This window comes from Haliotis cracherodii, unplaced genomic scaffold, assembly GCF_022045235.1.
Source record: "Haliotis cracherodii isolate W230 unplaced genomic scaffold, xgHalCrac1.p SCAF_1, whole genome shotgun sequence".
Taxonomy (NCBI): domain Eukaryota; kingdom Metazoa; phylum Mollusca; class Gastropoda; order Lepetellida; family Haliotidae; genus Haliotis; species Haliotis cracherodii.
In genome coordinates this window covers 77,886,396-77,905,222 of record NW_027266264.1, presented here as the reverse complement: position 1 = coordinate 77,905,222, position 18,827 = coordinate 77,886,396, and the positions used below count along the sequence as shown (strand labels likewise).

The following is an 18,827-nucleotide window of genomic DNA, read 5'->3' as shown; positions in this document are numbered from 1 at the left end:
GTCTGACCATTGCATCCATTTGGCCCCCTCTAATGACCAGGGTAGGTTGCTGGGGACCTATTCTAGCCGGATCCCTCACAGGTCCAACAGTCATGTAGATACACTGAGCCGCCACCATTAAACCTTGAATTACTAAGATGTTGAGATGAGGCTCGCCCACCCACTCCTCCCACTTCGATTCCCGCAGCTCGATCAGACTCAAAGACAACTCCCATCACTCTAGCTGTGCTGCCTAAGAAAAGTGACCTTTTACAAAATTGAAATCGGAAACTATTCATTTACTTTAAGTCTAAGATGTTTTGTTCTGTTAGAATGGAACTTTTTCCAAAACATGCCACAGGACTGAATAGTTTTTCCTAAAATGGCGGTTGATTATAAGGCTACAGAGGCTGTAGAAAACAAAATAATCCTTATGTTTTATCTATTGAACAAGATATAAGGGAACACTGAAAGATAGTAGAAGAATATTACATGCTTTGTCTCGCAATACAAGACAAGACACAAACTGTATTTTCTCACCTTACCCATGAATGTGGGATTCTGATTAGCTGAGACAATTCTACCCCGCTAACATGTAATTTACATGTCTTGTTCCCTGCTTAATACCAAGTGCATTTTGTATCTCAAATTAATGATGTAAGCAGCCATTCTCTTGATATTTATGAAATGTTCTGAATGAAATAGATTAAGGAAGAATAACTTCAAGTTTGTTTTCTGTCGTCTGCTATTTTGCCTAACTGTGGTATTCATACCGATTTGGATTAAAAGCATGCACCCATAAGACATATCTGCAATATAATTAGGTGTGTGTTAAGATAAATTCATTGTCCAGCCTTCAGACTCGGGCCGGGGAACATAAACTAGCATAGAGGGTACATCAACCCATGTCCATCTCGAGACTTGTGGATATCTTATAATATTAGAGACAGGTATGTCACCACATTGCCTCAAATCAGGATACAGGCAGGAAGTCACTATGTATCAGAATACAAAAGTGAGTGAGTGAGTGAGTGAGTGAGTGAGTGAGTGAGTGAGTGGTGTTTAACGTCACTCTCAACAGTATTTCAGTTACATCACAGAGTGTCAGCTTAATGAGGGGGAAAGAGATGCTGGTGTCAGACGTCTGCCACTCTGGTGAAACCCACGCACATGGGTAAGGAGCTGATCATTCTCCATTGAATTAAGTAGAGGTAGAATTAATCACATGTTCAATCACAGACAGATATCTGTGGCTGGCTCATCTGTAAATGCCTTGAACACAACACTACAACACATAGTTAGGCTAAATCACTGTAACCGGTCATGAACCTAGGCCAAATGAACCAGTGACTGATAATATGAGCCCAATGTCAGTCAAGATCCATGTCACCCAAACTCACTCAGCCACACCCAATGGATAAACATCCTCGATGTCAACCACCTAGGCAGGAGAGACCTAGTAATACAGCCTTTGTGACAGCCTGATACTAGTCACCTCAAAACTATATATATAAATGATATAAAATACATATATGAGTGAGTGAGTCCTCACAGATATATATTCATGTTATGAAACACACACAACACAAGCATGAGCTTCTAGTAATATGTCCCAAGTCCAAGGATATTAATAATAATAATAATAAAAATAATTGCTAAATGAGCAAATAGCAACAAATAATAAATAAAGAGACAAAATACTCCAACCAGCATCTGTAACATCCATATGGACATACACCAATATAAATTCCTTAAGCAAATAGATTTCCAAACCAAACAAAATATGAATATTATTGATCAAATCCAATATTTTCAACTCAACCTGCAATACAGCATTTATACCCTCCATGAAGAAAACACACACTTAGAAAGCAGGTATCTTCCACCGCCTGCAGACGTCACAACGCACATCGGGGAACATTTCTCCATGATGGCGAATGATGCAAGCTATTGTGACATCTGTGAGTGTCATCTGGGAGCCACAACTTTACAACTGACTGTTGGTACAACCTGTGACAACTCACTCTCACACAGGACCAACTGATTGATGGGAAACATACACAATATGTCAAATGTTGGTGGTGCCAAGCTATGCAGGATTCGGCCTCTATCATTTACTGCATGGTAATAACACAAGGTGTGCTGATGTTGAAATGTTTTTGGTATATTTTAAGCAATATGTGAAAGACATATTCATTCAAAATTGTCATGGGATGTATATCATCTTCCTGTGATCTTAGTAATTATAGCACATTTATATCCATGTTGGAACCAGAACTGAATACAGTAAATTACGTTTATAACAAACTTATAACAACCTGACGGATATAACAAACTGTTTCTTTGGTCCTGAGAATTTGCTGTATATATGCTGTATACATGCTTATAACGAACTACAGTTATAATGAACTAGAACTAGTGCTCCCATTGAGTTCGTTATAACCATAGTTTACTGAATATGCTCTTTTGGGATAAGTTGCTAATAAAACCTCACTGTAAATTTTGACCCATGAAGATCCGGAGTAGAATAGGTCTTCAGCAACCCATGCTTGCTGTGAAAGGTGACTATGCTTGTCGTAAGAGCCGACTGATGAGATCAGGTGGTCAGACTCGATGACTTGGTTGATGCATGTCATCTTATCCCAATTGCATGGATTGATGCTCATGTTGTCAATCACTGGATTGTCTGTTCCAAACTTGATTATTTACAATATTTTTGGAATATTGCTGAGTGTGGTGTTAAACAACAAACAATCAATGTAAATTTAGAATATCCTTACATAATCTGAATGTCACTTTTTATTGAAGATCTGTAGAGTGCCATCATAATGAGACGTTATGCAATAACAATGGAGATACTGAAACCGAATATCATTTACAGTGATAATAAATTTGAAATATTGACGATAAATGATATCAACTCATGAAATGTGAACGTAATAAAATCTGTTGCTATTTATTTGAAACATATACTCAGCTTAAGAAATCGGTCAATGAAATACTCTGTATAAATGTATGGTCATGTGATCAAAATACTGTAGTTTCAGTTGTATCATAGGCCATTTGGTCCAAAATGCTAAAACAACATGTCTGTCTGTCTCTCTCTCTGTCTGTCTGACTGTCTGTGATAATAAACCATTATAAGAACTGACAGAATACATGGTGGAATCTTGAACTTAATACAAACTGGTTTCCAGGCAACGACTGTTGAAAAATGGAGTGAATGATGTATAAGTCTGCAGTCAGCAATATTCCAGCTTTATCCTGACTGTCTGTAAATAATCAAGTCTGGACCTGGCAAACCAGTGACAGAAATTAGGAGCAATATCCCACGCTGTGACGATGGGATGACACACAGTTAACCAGGACAGACACCAAATCTAGGAACAATATCCCACGCTGTGACGATGGGATGACACACAGTTAACCAGGACAGACACCAAATCTGACACTCTGATCCCTTTTAGTCCTACATAATGTATAAAAACAACTATTTTCCACGTGAAATATCCAACATTAGCATAATGGAAGCTGAGATGAGAGGCCACAAGGTATGATAAGGGCACCTCCTGGCTGTCGGAATACACATAATAGGAAATGAGGAAGACTTTCACACAGCCATGAATGTTGTCAGATGTTTTCATGCCGATGAGAATTAGATTTTGTTTATTTCAACAAATACATGTTGGGACGTACAACACTTAACTCACTGAGAAGGCCAAACTGTTGGGATGTACAACACTTAACTCATTGTGAAGGCCAAACTGTTGGGACGTACAACACTTAACTCATTGTGAAGGCCAAACTGTCGGGATGTACAACACTTAACTCACTGAGAAGGCCAAACTGTTGGGATGTACAACACTTAACTCATTGTGAAGGCCAAACTGTCGGGATGTACAACACTTAACTCATTGTGAAGGCCAAACTGTTGGGACGTACAACACTTAACTCATTGTGAAGGCCAAACTGTCGGGATGTACAACATTTAACTCATTGAGAAGCCCAAACTGTTGGGTCGTTAACACTTAACTCATTGAGAAGGCCAAACTGTTGGGACGTTAACACTTAACTCATTGAGAAGGCCAAACTGTCGGGATGTACAACACTTAACTCATTGAGAAGGCCAAACTGTTGGGATGTACGACACTTAACTCATTGAGAAGGCCAAACTGTTGGGATGTACAACACTTGACTCATTGAGAAGGCTAAACTGTTGGGACGTACAACACTTAACTCATTGAGAAGGCCAAACTGTTGGGATGTACAACACTTAACTCATTGAGAAGGCCAAACTGTGTCAAACAGGCTGTTTTAGAGGTTTTCAGGAAGTTTTTTTTGGTAATACTTGAGCAGGAGCCAGTCTTTGAAACAAGCTAACATTCTCAGATGTAGATAAAAACCATGTCTGTATCAGGTAACCATGTGAAAGTGTGTCATATCTCAGTGGGTAGTACTATAAACCAGCATTAGTCTGGTCAAGTACAAGCAGCCACACACATGCATGCACATCGCTATGGAAGTGTGATAACCTTGAACCCCATTTCACCTCACATAACATAGGGGAATTATTCAGTCACTTGTTTACATAGCAGGGACATTATGCAATACCATGACTGGACACTCTTCACTAACATCCTCGTTGTATCAGACAATACAGCCGTGTTGAATATAAACAGTTTGAACAGCTGCACCTGATGCTGATAGTGTCAGGATGAGTTATGGTACTTATTGAGAATCATGTCTTCAACATTATCATTATACATTTCTATACCGCACTTATCCAGGTATGAGTAACTCCTCAAATGCGGCGTATTTGTTCCCCGACCAGCGGATGCATGTGATGTGGCTGCAAGTATTTCCTGGGGCAAGCATGTATGGCCATACACCATTTACCAGCTTACTAACAGAACACCTAAATATAGTTGAACTCGCAGTAAACTCAGCCTGATTCACTAATTTTCCAGATGAACAAGTCAAGTGTAAAGAATAATGATCCTTTGTATGCATGAAACATTTCTGAAAGTATGTGCTTGAGAGGTGGGGGGTCCCAACTAATGAAGTTCCACTGCACAAATAATTCCAAGGGATGTCATGATGTATGAAATTGTTGTTCACATGAACCATAATTCATATTACCATGTGTTGATTATATAACAAAACAATCACAACAATAGACCCTGGGGGTTGTTATAACCAATATTTCACAAAATAAGACTATGAGATTTGTTATAACATATATTTCACAATATTAGATATTTAGGTTTGTTATAACCAATATCTTATCATATTAGACTTAGGAAATGATCATAACCAATATTCCTCTTTGTAATTGGTCATAATAATATTCCATCATCTTAGACTTTGGTATTGGTTATAACCAATATCTTACCATACTAGACTTAGGAATTAGTCATAACCAATATTCCACCATATTACACTTACTAATTGGTCATAAATAATACCCTACCATATTAGACCTTGTGATTGGTCAAGACAAATAACTCACCATATTAGACTTTGGAATTGGTCACAGCCAAAATTTCCAAATATTTCCTAATATTTGACCTTAGGTGTTGGCCAAAACCCATGACTGTGGGTGGGATTCAATAGAACCTAAAAACTAAATATTCAACAGTATTAAACTTCATTATGTCCGGCACTGACTTACCACTTCCTTGTCCTCCTGTGTTTTTGGGATCAAGGTGCAGTTGAGGACGAGGTACCCCATGTACTCTGTCTTGTGGTCCGACAGCTTCAGTCGCAGCTCAGTACATCTGTAGGCACACAGAAAATGTTAGAAGAAAACAGAAAAAAATCAGATCCAGACCGAAACTGTAATAGTAAAGTCGTAAAATCTAAAACCATCCAAAGGCTAATACCCCACTGGCAAGGAAAAAACCCATCTGCAAGGAAAATACCCCATTGGAATGAAAAATACCCCATTGGCAAGGAAAATACCCCATTTGCAAGGAAAATACCCAATTGGCAAGGGGAAAAAAGCCCTGGCAAGGAAAATACCCCATTGGCAAGGAAAATACCCATTGGCAAGGCAAATACCCAACTGGAATGGAAAGCACCCCACTGGAAAGCCAAATACCCTATTGGAATGGAAAGCAACCCACTGGAAAGCCAAATACCCTATTGGAATGGAAAGCACCCCACTGGAAAGGCAAATACCCTATTGGAATGGAAAGCACCCCACTGGAAAGCCAAATACCCCATTGGAATGAAAGCACCCCACTGGAAAGCCAAATACCCCATTGGAATGGAAAGCACCCCATTGGAAAGCCAAATACCCCGTTGGAATGGAAAGCACCCCATAGGAAAGCCAAATACCCTATTGGAATGGAAAGCACCCCACTGGAAAGGCAAATACCCTATTGGAATGGAAAGCACCCCACTGGAAAGGCAAATACCCCATTGGAATGAAAGCACCCCACTGGAAAGCCAAATACCCCATTGGAATGGAAAGCACCCCATTGGAAAGCCAAATACCCCGTTGGAATGGAAAGCACCCCATAGGAAAGCCAAATACCCCATTGGAATGGAAAGCATCCCATCGGAAAGGCAAATATCCCATTGGAACCAAAGTGATGAATCCACTTACTGACAATCATTACATGAGGCATGAAACACAGTTTATAAACAAACATACAGGTAATCTCACTGAAGCACTGGATAATACTTGAATATCACACCAGACCAAGTAGCACACAATGCTCTTCATGGTACTTATTAATGTCCCATTCGTTATACAATGACATTCCAAATGGTAATCATTCAGAGGGTTGAGTACCCAGGTAGTAGATTTGGATTCGTTCCAGCCCTACCCCTAATACTTTACAGAGTCATATCAACCTTATCCATGACTGAGTCTCGGGAAGATGTGTTTGCCTACCACTAGAGTGTTGAATAGCGTGAATGTAGACTGTGAAACAGGTGCCAAAATTGATGAACTATACACTAAGGAAGCAAACTAAGATGGCACCCTATGAACAGGTAAACAGACATCTGCCAAACTAGGCCTCAAGACTCACACCTGATTAAAGGTGGTGATGTATGGAAACCTGACTTCTTTTCATCTCTGTGGACTCCTTGATCAGTGTGAATATCTATCACCGATTCTGAGTGTGTCTGTAAATTACCTCCAATCACCTCACAATAATGTGATTAAATCTCTACTACCTTTCTAACTTCATCAGCCTAAATTACACTCCCAGATTCTGGGTTAAGTTGCAAAAAACCTTTACTAGTCTTCATGTCAGATGGTTTCACAGCAGACGTATGGGTCATTGCATCACTAAGTTCTGTTTCAATCATTTACTCACTCTGTACTCTCATGTAGTCTTTGTGTTGGGGGCACGGGTGGCCCAATAGTCAAAAGGGTGGAAATATGCTGGGCAGAGTTGCATCCCTTGGACATGCTAGAAACCTATGACACTGGGGTCGAATCCTGGTTCGCCCCGATTGTTTCTAGATTTGTCAGCACCATACCCATGTTCATGGGTTTCACCGAAGGAATAAATGTCTGAGACCTGCATCACTTCAGGCTCTCCTCCCACATTAAGCTGACATGCTGTATATAACTGTAATACTGTTCAAAGCATCCTTAAAACCCAACTCACTCACTCCCTCCCTGATGGTCTAAAATTGACAGCTTCTACATTTCAGCAAAATTTTGATATCACTTAACATACGTATTATCAAATGAGTCAAAACACAATTTGTCACACAGATCATTAAGACTGTATATACATCAGTGCCAGAAAAAAGCTCACAAAAACATGCACATCTCCCGGGCCATTGTGTGTATGAATGTGTAGAATTCAACAATATTAATTTCAAAGCATGTCATCAAACATGGCTTCACAAAATGTGTGAACTAGAACCCAGTTTTACTCTGAGCAGCAGCCCATGCACTGTCTACTGGGCCAATGACAGCCTTAAAAATTCTTTTCTCTCGAGACTAGTTCAGGGGATCAGTGGAAACCTTACTAACTAAGTTCACAGAGTTTGTAGTGAGATCCGCTTGAATGAGACAAAAATGTTTCTTTGGTTTACATTTTCTGTTTTTTTCATATTTAATTCCAATTTGTAGCAAAATTGTATCATTGAACTGGTTCAGAACTAATTCTCAAATGCTATTAGTCAATGTGGACTACCATCATTGGATTTGTACTTGTCCTAATCACTGGGGTAGCTTAGTGGTAAGAGTGGTCGCTTGTCATGCCAAAGACCTGGGTTCGATTCCCCATATGTGTACAATGTGTGAAGCCCATTACTGGTGTCTCCCACTGTGATATTGCTGGAATATTGCTAAAAGCGGCATAAAACCATACTCACTCACTCACTCCCAGTTTCGGGCCGACCACGATGCTCCAACACCATGCTACTCCTGATGATGATGAGTAGTTCATAACTATCACCATCAACAACGTCAACACTAGTCAGTCACCAAGGTCAAAGTAAAATCGACACATCAAATAGTGACATCAGGTGTTATCCTTTGTTGATCTCATTTATCCTTGTGACAAGTAAGCACAAGATTGGTGAGAGATCAGGGGAGCGAGCCGGCTAGGGGATGACATTCACGTTGTATTGTTGAAGAGAATCCTGAACAAGTCGAACAATATGTGGCCGGCCGTTGTCACTCACTCCTCAGCACAATTTAGAAGTCTTGGGCTAGCGGACTCGCATGAATGTTGACGTCTGCCATGTGACACTTGCCTAACTAGTAGCTAGTATTATCTGCTGATATGGAGGCCACATTGACTTCCAACGTGACATATTGACCCCCATCTCCCACAGTTGGATGCCTCACCTCGTCTGCCTGATCAGTTTCCCTTGATCACCCATGACTTACAGCCCACGAATGTTAACTGCCCTAACTACATCATCAGTGCTGAGGGTGCATGTACGTCTGCGACAATGGCAGGACAGTGTGACAGCCATGATGCACAACACATAGTCTTGATCAATGGAGGATTGTAAGGAGACCAGAAGGACATCCGTAGGCTGTAGTATACATACTGTACATAATGGCAGTAATGTCAGCACCAGTGTCTGTTGCTCGCATTAATAAAGTGATGCATTACTCTCAAGACATTATTCAAATGAACTGCTATCACCCCACACCATATCATGGAATTCTACAGTCTTAGCATTGTCATTTGCTGGTTAGGTATAAAGTTCAAAGGTAGGGCTATTCACATTAATTACATATTTTAGTTGAGTTGGTACAAGGGTGAGTGAGTGGGTTTGGTTTTACACCACTTTTAGCAATATTCCAGCAATATCATGGCGGGGGACACCAGAAATGGGCTTCACACATTGTACCCATGTTGGGAATCGAACCCGGGTCTTCGGTGTGACGAGCCAACGCTTTACCACTAGGCTACCCGAGAACACTGTATGTTCCTCAAGATTAAACTAGTATTGAGTCATATCATATAAAGCCAAGAAACAGAGGAAGCGACTGAAAGAGTTGTCAAATAACTACAGGCATTGAATAGCGACAAAATATGATATTACACAAACAATTTCAGTTTCTGTATTTCTATCAATATGTGGTTTTGTAAACCCAAACAAATGTGTTTCATCAGAAAATAAATACAGGATACCATTTTCAAATTTGGCTCTTTCATAAAGAAATATATAGTTAGCAGTGATTAAACATTTTCCAGGTACACAACCCAACATATCAAAATCCTGCATTGATTCCCCTGCAGAGCTGACCCTGGTAGTTAGTTTACAGGTGTTTATCTACATGACCAACATATCAAACTGCTAAATGGAAATTACTAGCCGAAAATGTTTCTGTATTATAAATATCATAAGTGGGGAAAAAAAAATTATATTATGCAAGCCTTAGTGAATAGTTTTTCAAGAAAGAAGGTATCGCATTGATGTATGCAGCTTGAATGTTGTTCTTCCAAGAGACCTAATTTGCATATCAATCAAATCAGGGTACCAATTTATCAGATTGGTTTACAGCATGGATAACACGAACCTTTGTATGACGAACTTACTTGTTGAGTTCCAGCATTGTCAGCTCTATTTCTGTGCCACCCATGGGGTCGTCATGCATGCCTCGATCATAGTCAAACACCTTGATCTGCACAGGTTTGTAAATGTCTTCAATTGCAACAGAAAAACTCTCATCCCATTTTGGGTTAAGATTCTTAAAGACAGTCCGACTTTTGAACACTTGTTTTCCTCCGATCTTGAACTTGACATATGGGTCACTTGTACCTGCAAGACAGAAATACACTTCAACATACAATCTGGGTGTCAGGGCCAATAAGTAAGGTGCTCGCTCATCAAGAGCTGGGTTCAGAGTTCAGTGTATGCTGTCTTCTTGGTGGTCCAAGTCATTCAGCGCAACGCTATACAAACAAGAGTCATCGAATCCCCCCGGCTCCTACAAATTCGAAAGAATAAATTATCTCCCTATTTAGTCCACTTGATGAAGAATTTCTATCTGATCTGTCTGTCACTATACAAGATTAGTTATTGATATATCAAAACAATACCATGGAATTGGGATTCGGAACTTTATATTTCTATGTCAGGTACACACCAACATGAGCAGTCAAAGTCAAACTTGTTGCCAGGGAAATGGAAAAAAATATAAATTCTAACAATCCCTAAATAGCAAAAGGCACCAGATGACAAACTGGTCATATGTGTGCATAGTTTCAAGGAAGAATACCTATTAGTTTTAAAGATGTAGTCAAAGTGGAGTCTATCTCCAACTTCTTTCCATAAAAATTTGAAAAAATAAAAATTTGAAAAAATCCCAAAATATCAAAAGGCACCACTTCAGTATGTGACTGATAGATTTGCCAAGTTTCGATCAAAAACGACTGGATGGTTTTCGAGTTCTGCCCCGGAAAAGGAAATGATTACGGTCAGACGGACGGACAGACAGATATATCGCTATATCCCCCCGCATTATATGCCGGGGATAATAATATAGCATCAGAATTGGACATATCTGGCAACAAAACCAAAGTACAGTACTGTTCAAACAGATGTTCCCTCAATCATGATTGGAGTACAAGAGTGGGACATTTGGTTTACTTGTCAAACAAAAATCTTTTCTAATAGCGCCATGAATTTCCCGCCCTGGTCAGGATCAGTGGGGTGTTTATTTTGAACAGCAGTGTACTTGATTTATTGGAATAACTCTCCTCTGCATGGCATATAACATACATGTTTTAATGTAATAAGCATATGTTTGAAATACTGACCTATAGTATGTGTTACTTTAGTGTTTTAGTGACATTGCCGTCATGGGTAACCTGCAATGCATTCATCTATTTTCATCATTTTAGACAACTTTGATGAATGTTGGCACAGACATTGGGAAATCAATATCTTACCATGTCTATCTTTCTTAAATATAGATCAATTTCAAGAAATCAATGAGAAGAAACCATAGAACTAAACTGTATAAAACTTAATGAGAACTGCTTTCTTTAAATCCGTGCCTAATGAGGATCTTTTTACCATCTGAACAGAAAGAAACTTATAAATGAAGCAAAGACATGACATAAACTTACACAAAATCAATACATGGATCTTGACTGACTGGAATCACTCAACCAAAATAAGAACTCTGTTCATTCTGAAATGAATGATTGCTTCCCAAACTGGCATCGAAGAAGCTTAACCTACTTGGGTATCAGGTCAATAATCTATTTACAGGTCAGCTAATCGAGAAATAGCTTGAACAAATCTTGAAGCCCTTAAAGACGCGATGGTTCCTCCAAGTGGCAATTGTACACAGGCCTCGCGAAGCTGATTGGATAGATGTCCACATGCTCAAGAGGATCAGATATCAATATAGACCTGACCAACCAACTCATGTCACCAGTAACAGCCACAACACCAACATGCCTCTAGGACAGTGTGTGTGTGTGTGTGTGTGTGTGTGTGTGTGTGTGTGTGTGTGTGTGTGTGTGTGTGTGTGTGTGTGTGTGTGCGTCTGCCTCTGTGTCTGTGTGTGTGTATCTGCCTCTGTGTGTGTGTGTGTGTGTCTGCCTCTGTGTGTGTGTGTCTGCCTGTGTGTGTGTGTGTGTGTCTGCCTCTGTGTGTGTCTGTGTGTGTGTCTGCCTCTGTGTGTGTGTCTGTGTATGTGTCTTCCTCTGTGTGTGTGTCTGTGTATGTGTCTGCCTCTGTGTGTGTCTGCCTCTGTGTGTGTGTCTGCCTCTGTGTGTGTGTCTGTGTGTGTGTCTGCCTCTGTGTGTGTGTGTGTGTATTTGTGTCTGCCTCTGTGTGTGTCTGTGTATGTGTGTCTACTTCTGTGTGTGTCTGTGTGTCTGCCTATGTGTGTGTGTCTGTGTATGTGTGTCTGCCTCTGTGTGTGTGTGTGTGTCTGCCTATGTGTGTGTGTGTGTCTGCCTCTGTGTGTGTGTCTGCCTCTGTGTGTGTGTGTGTGTGTGTATGTATGTGTGTGTGTATGCCTGTGTGTGTGTCTGTGTATGTGTATCTGCCTCTGTGTGTGTGTCTGCCTCTGTGTGTGTGTGTGTGTGTATGTATGTGTGTGTGTATGTGTGTCTGCCTCTGTGTGTGTGTCTGTGTATGTGTATCTGCCTCTGTGTGTGTGTCTGCCTCTGTGTGTGTGTGTGTGTGTGTCTGCCTCTGTGTGTGTGTCTGTCTCTGTGTGTGTATGTGTGTCTGCCTCTGTGTGTGTATGTGTATCTGCCTCTGTGTGTGTATGTGTGTCTGCCTCTGTGTGTGTATGTGTATCTGCCTGTGTGTGTGTGTGTCTGCTTCTGTGTGTGTGTCTGCTTCTGTGTGTGTGTGTCTGCCTCTGTGTGTGTGTCTGTGTCTGCCTCTGTGTGTGTGTGTGTGTGTCTGCCTCTGTGTGTGTGTCTGCCTCTGTGTGTGTGTGTGTGTGTCTGCTTCTGTGTGTGTGTCTGCCTCTGTGTGTGTATCTGCCACTGTGTGTGTGTCTGTATCTGCCTCTGTGTGTGTGTGTGTGTGTGCCTCTGTGTGTGTGTCTGTGTGTGTGTGTCTGCCTCTGTGTCTGTGTGTGTGTGTCTGCCTCTGTGTGTATCTGCCTCTGTGTGTGTCTGTATGTGTATGTGTATGTGTGTCTGTTATACCCAACCCACTACTGACATTACTTTATAGGAAATATGGTATGTTCACACGTGAAAAAATCAACTTGAAGGTGACTTGAAAACAATAACCTTCACACCACAAGCCCCTCACAGATACATATAAGATTACTTTAATCAGAAGCTAATCTTATTTTTTTTTTCAAATTTCAATCCTATATCATATGTTAAATGTCAGTATCTTCAAGGCTATGTCTAATTGAAGAACTCTCTGACATTTTGAGAACGCTATTATTGAAGCAAATGATTCTTATTCACCGACTACCAATAGATTCAAATAACCAATTCCAAGGCATCGAAAATTCCATCGAAATCATCTGTGTGGACATGTTCAATACAAATTCATACAATAACTTAAAAGCTGATAACAAAATAATATTGGGGTTTTAAATATAATTGAAATGTGTACATGAATTCCTGGAGGTAAGCTGACATCATGATGTCACTGCTTTTAACTTCAAAAAACTTTAAAAAACCCATAAGATGAAAATATCAAATGTTCAATAAAAGCTATAATTACTCTACTAAAAGCAGAGTTCATTTTACAATTCCGACTATATCAGGAGCTTATGTTTCTGCATCGCTATCAAATTGTGTTGATATCGGGTTTCGCAAAAATGTAAGCATATCCTGCCCCACCGACCACTCATCACAAATACATGCAAAGGCAAGTAAAGTGTTCACTTGAAAAAACATGGGAACATATGGTTCAAGTTAAAACTGGGAATTGCATCTGACATCATTGTCATTGATCTGTCAATTTGAAAATGTCCTCCACATGTCTACCATAAAACTGGTTGAAAGCTTTACTGAGGCCTTGAATGTTGTAACCTTCATCAAACAATTTTGTGTAAGAGTTGGACGACGCTTTTGGAAATCTTTGTAGAAAGAGCATGCTCAATTGTGCCTCAAAAGTTGAGAAATGTAAACACCAAAGGCTGACATATTGTTCGACATAAACGGAAAATCGACTATTGGAAAGTTAAAGTCATCTCTCCTGTCATGCAGCCTTGTGGAGTTTGTTTTGGCACGTTAGATCTTTACACACACGTCTAAATATGAAACAGATGAGATGGATTCACAGGTCTCTTTTATTTCTAGATCAGATGGGTAAACCAGTAGAAGGGAATTGGCTATTTAATCATTATTGACCAATATCAGATCATTCATATACCTGAAGCGTAAGTTACATTTGGCCAATTCCCTTGTTTTGAAGTTGCAAATGCGGGCAGAAATAGATATAACACTTCCATTATTATACCACCAGGGTGCATCATGTCCACCTCCAGGGTTGAAAATCCATATCTCCCTTGAAGAGGACACAAACCTATACATGTCTCTTCCTGCCTACAACCCAGGTTTTGTAAGCTTGCTGATCAAATCTTTAGAGAGGCTCCATTTTCAAAGAAATCCACTTGGCAGGCACAGAATCCATAAAGCCTTGGCTGGAAGCTATTAAAGTTTTATTATCAACAAAAATTCTAAACCTTTCCTCAGCTCTCCACTAAAACTGTTCTAATCTTGTACCCTGCAACAAGACGTCTCAAAGGGAAGATTGATTGGAAGGACATATTACTCCATAAAATGGCAGTAAATGTCATACTCCTCAACAGACTGAAATGAATATAAACTTCCCATCACTCAAGATTAGAGAGTTGTTCACTGTAAGGAACCAAGTTCCACTTCATATAGTCCGAATATGGAACTGGAATGACTAATATAAACCTTCAAGTGCATATAGACTCTTAGTGGTAGCTAATGCAATTTGTATAATATTGAGTTGCCTTTGCAAGTGTTTGTGATATGGGTGCCACTGGGGGAGAGGGGGAGGAGAGAGAGGAGGATATGCTCACCTTGTGTCATTACTCTTTGAGAGTGATTCATACACACATCTCATGATATTGTCGGAATCGTACAATGAGCTGTTTTGGGCAGAGATTTCTTATGAATATGGAAAGGATTTTGTCACTTCTATTTATTGATATAAATCGTACAATGAGCTGTTTTGGGCAGAGATTTCATATGAATATGGAAAGGAATATGGAAAGGATTTTGTCACTTTTATTTAATGATATAAAGTACATAATTATGAACTGATGATCTCAACTCAAACTACAAATGTTTACCATGTAAATGATTTGTTCCTTCAAGAAAAAAAATCATGATTCTAAGGCCGATCATAGCTTTAGGACGAACCATTCAATATCTTGGGGAGGAAGAAAGCAGACATCAGATTTTTTTAGATAAAATATTTATTCAGTCAAAGCTGTAAAATACATGTGTACACTTTGTCTCCGAAAGGCAGGAGTCAAATAATATTTTTTAACCACAATACATAATTATTCATGATATCTATCATGTCAAGTGAACCATTTTGTTGTTCTGTAAACCTACAGCCATCTTTGCCTCTTGTATTGTAGTTATCTTGCTGTCTCAAAGTATCCTTATGAAAGGTGCTACTTTATAGTGAAACCTGTCGAGAGGTTTTACATTTGAATGGTAAGACCTGCTTGGGGGTTTCACAGTTCGATTGTTAAAGCAGCCTTTTAATATGTATCTAATGTTGATTTTGACTGTTTCAAAATTCAATCTTACATGTGATGACTTCATTTGTCAGCATGTTGCACATGGTCTTTCTCACGCCAGCAGTCATTGAATTCGTTTTATACAGTGACCACTGTTTTGTTCACTAGGTTTCCCAATGTTTTCTTATTCATTCTGGTATTTCTTGCATTAAGACGTTTTGTACGTCAGTTAAAACACTCCTCGGTTTGGGCTGAAAATAGAAATCCTTGACCTTGGGCTTCCCCCTCACTTGAGGTTTTACACTTTTCAATCAACCCAGAGGAGGAGTGCTCCAACTATAACATGAAACTCTGAGGACAAATTACTTCCAGCATTTCCAAGCCCTTCCCCCCACCTCCATATATTTATTTTATGATTTGTGCCTTAATATTGTTGGGGAGCATTCAGAACATAATGCAGAGGTCTCACAGCCTGCTGATTTGCTGATTTTCAGCTTGATATGAGCTTGTTCTCTTCTCCTTTTCTTATGCTTGTCAAGAAAATCATTAAAAACTTATTGGGCAGGTCAATCGAAGATTAACAGCATGAGCAGTTACTGGTGATGCATGTAATCATGATTAGCACATTTCAGGATGAGAAGTGGTGTTAAGCCCAACTCACTCTCTCACTTAAGCTCCTCATGGTTCACCGATGTCAGAGATAATGTACTGTAGAATTACCTCGCAAAGCTGCTCAATTCTTAAGGTCACCTGAAGATCATTTGAAAGGTTTGGGTTTAAGGAGTTGCCTCAACACGTTATATCAGAGCTACTTTACTGAAAACATTAAGTTGGCACACACAGTCAACCATACCAATATTTATCACAGCTTTTTTTGTAATTCTCCATGAATAATATATCATTAATCATATTCCATAAATCTTATATCATTTTCTATATATTCCATGAATCTTATATTATATTCATCATATTCCATGAATCTTATGTAATGTTCATTATATTTTATGAATCTTATGTTATATTCATTATATTTCATGAATCTTATGTTATATTCATTATATTTCATGAATCTTATATGATATTCATCATATTCCATGAATCTTATATTATATTCACTATATTTCATGAATCTTATATCATATTCATCAAATTCCAATAATCTTATATCATATTCTATATATTTCATGAATTTATACACTATTCATCATATTCCATGAGTCTTATTTTATATTCATTATATTCCATGAATCTTATGTCATATTCATTATATTTCATGAATCTTATTTTATATTCATTATATTTCATGAATCTTATGTCATATTCATTATATTCCATGAACCTTATGTCATATTCATTATATTTCATAAATCTTATGTCATATTCATTATATTTCATAAATCTTATATTTATCCTTTCTTAGATGAATCTTATATTATTTATCATATACTATATATCATATTGATCACATTCCATGAATCTCATATGATATATGTTATTCCATGAAGGTAATATTGTTGATAAACACTGTAGCACAAGTACAATCACTTGGATGGGGACTTACCACAACTGTCCCTGATGACGAGATCCCGTCCCTCTACTAGCTGTACTTCTAACATGAAGAAAGGATGTTCCATGAACACATTATGATGCTGACGTGCTGTTGGCTCCTGAAAACAGAACAGCAGTGATACATTGCAGGAATTCAAAATACTTAAACTTAAATAATTGTTGACACCCAGTGTAACTGCAGCTTCTACTGCACACGTTTTGTGTGAAAAGCTGGATGGCCTGGGATTATTACAGTGAATGTGACTTGATGGCCTGGTGCTGCATCCAAACCACCCAGGGTTGTCATAAGAGAATACCAGAATAATCACAATCATAAAAGCACTACAAAAGATGTGTAATATCTGCCATCTGAAATGTACACATGCAATATTCTTCCAGTTCAATAGGAAACTGGGTGGTCACATGTCTAAGGTGCCCGATTTGCTGTGAAGAGTTGTGTCCCTTGGGCAAGGCAGACACCAGTGATTGTTGGTTCAAATCCCGGGTCACTCCAATTATGTTCCTAGGTTTGCAGTCCCATACCTGTGCCTATGGGTTTCACAAAGTGTTTAATGTCTGAGACCTGCATCACTTTGGGCTTTCATCTTACACCAAGCTGACACGCTGTGATGCAACTGGAACACTGTTCAAATTGTGAATTATTACATCTGACATAAAATTTTAACATGAAGATCTAAATTATTCGATTTTAAATTAAAGAACAAAAAGCTTCCATCACAATATTTCTAAGCAAGACCCCATGGGGACCAGGGTCAGAATTGGTCCCAAACACTCTAGCAATTTTCATAACAGGCAACACAATTGCATCAGTGGATTGCATGTCATTGTACCCCAACAGCGAGGAATGTTGCTCATTATATCAACCACTGATTTGTAGTGGTCTTCTGATTAATTTGACATAACAAAGATTGATTGGAAGCTACAAATGACCAAGCAGCCGAACGTAAATTTCAATAACAGAACACAAGCAATTTTGCTGTCTCAACCCTAAGATAGGTTTGTTTCCTGACAAGGTTCATCCACTACTTACTTCCTAGTACTTAGTATGGAATAAAGGGGAGAAAGAATAAAGCCAGTGTCTTTTTAAAAAAAAGTACTGAAGTGAGTGATTGCTTGTTTTTGTCATCTAGTTTTACTGAACTTAACACTGAAAAACAGCAAAATTATGCTGACCGATTAATCTTGACGATCATTCATTTGGGATGATCCAACCATTAATCATCATTTTACATCCATTTTCATCCACTACTGATTTGTGTGCCCTGGGCTAATACAGTTACAGGTCACAGTGATCTAGCTGAAATGTTGCTGATAACAATTTAGGCCAATGCGTTGACAACCTGGTCCATTTAGTAGCATCCTATGAAAAGCATAAATTACTGGAGATGTCTTCTAACCCTGAATACCCACATTGCAGCAAATATATAAACATTATCAGAAAATAAGAAAATATAAACCTAGTCAGTTACTCTGGGAATATAAACTTTATCAGCGAATTAGAAAATATATAGATCTTATCATCCACTCAGAATAAATAAACTTTATCAGCCAATCAGAAAATATATAAACTTTATCAGCTGACCAGAAAATATATAATTTATCAGCCAACCAGAAAATATATAAA

The 18,827-nt window shown here is 38.9% G+C and overlaps 1 protein-coding gene across 5 annotated transcripts in view; it reads right to left on the bottom strand.

Annotated features, from left to right (window-relative positions):
- The window catches only part of LOC139477665 (multiple C2 and transmembrane domain-containing protein 1-like), a 197,354-nt gene that overhangs the window by 54,151 nt on the left and 124,376 nt on the right, over positions 1 to 18,827 (bottom strand). For all 5 annotated transcript variants that reach the window (XM_071260369.1, XM_071260300.1, XM_071260077.1 and 2 more), the window contains 3 exons: positions 17,196 to 17,301; positions 10,011 to 10,233; positions 5,651 to 5,756 (listed from right to left, as the gene is read on the bottom strand). In XM_071260369.1, the coding sequence (XP_071116470.1) occupies positions 5,651 to 5,756; positions 10,011 to 10,233; positions 17,196 to 17,301 (435 nt within the window). The remainder of the gene's footprint in view (positions 1 to 5,650; positions 5,757 to 10,010; positions 10,234 to 17,195; positions 17,302 to 18,827) is intronic.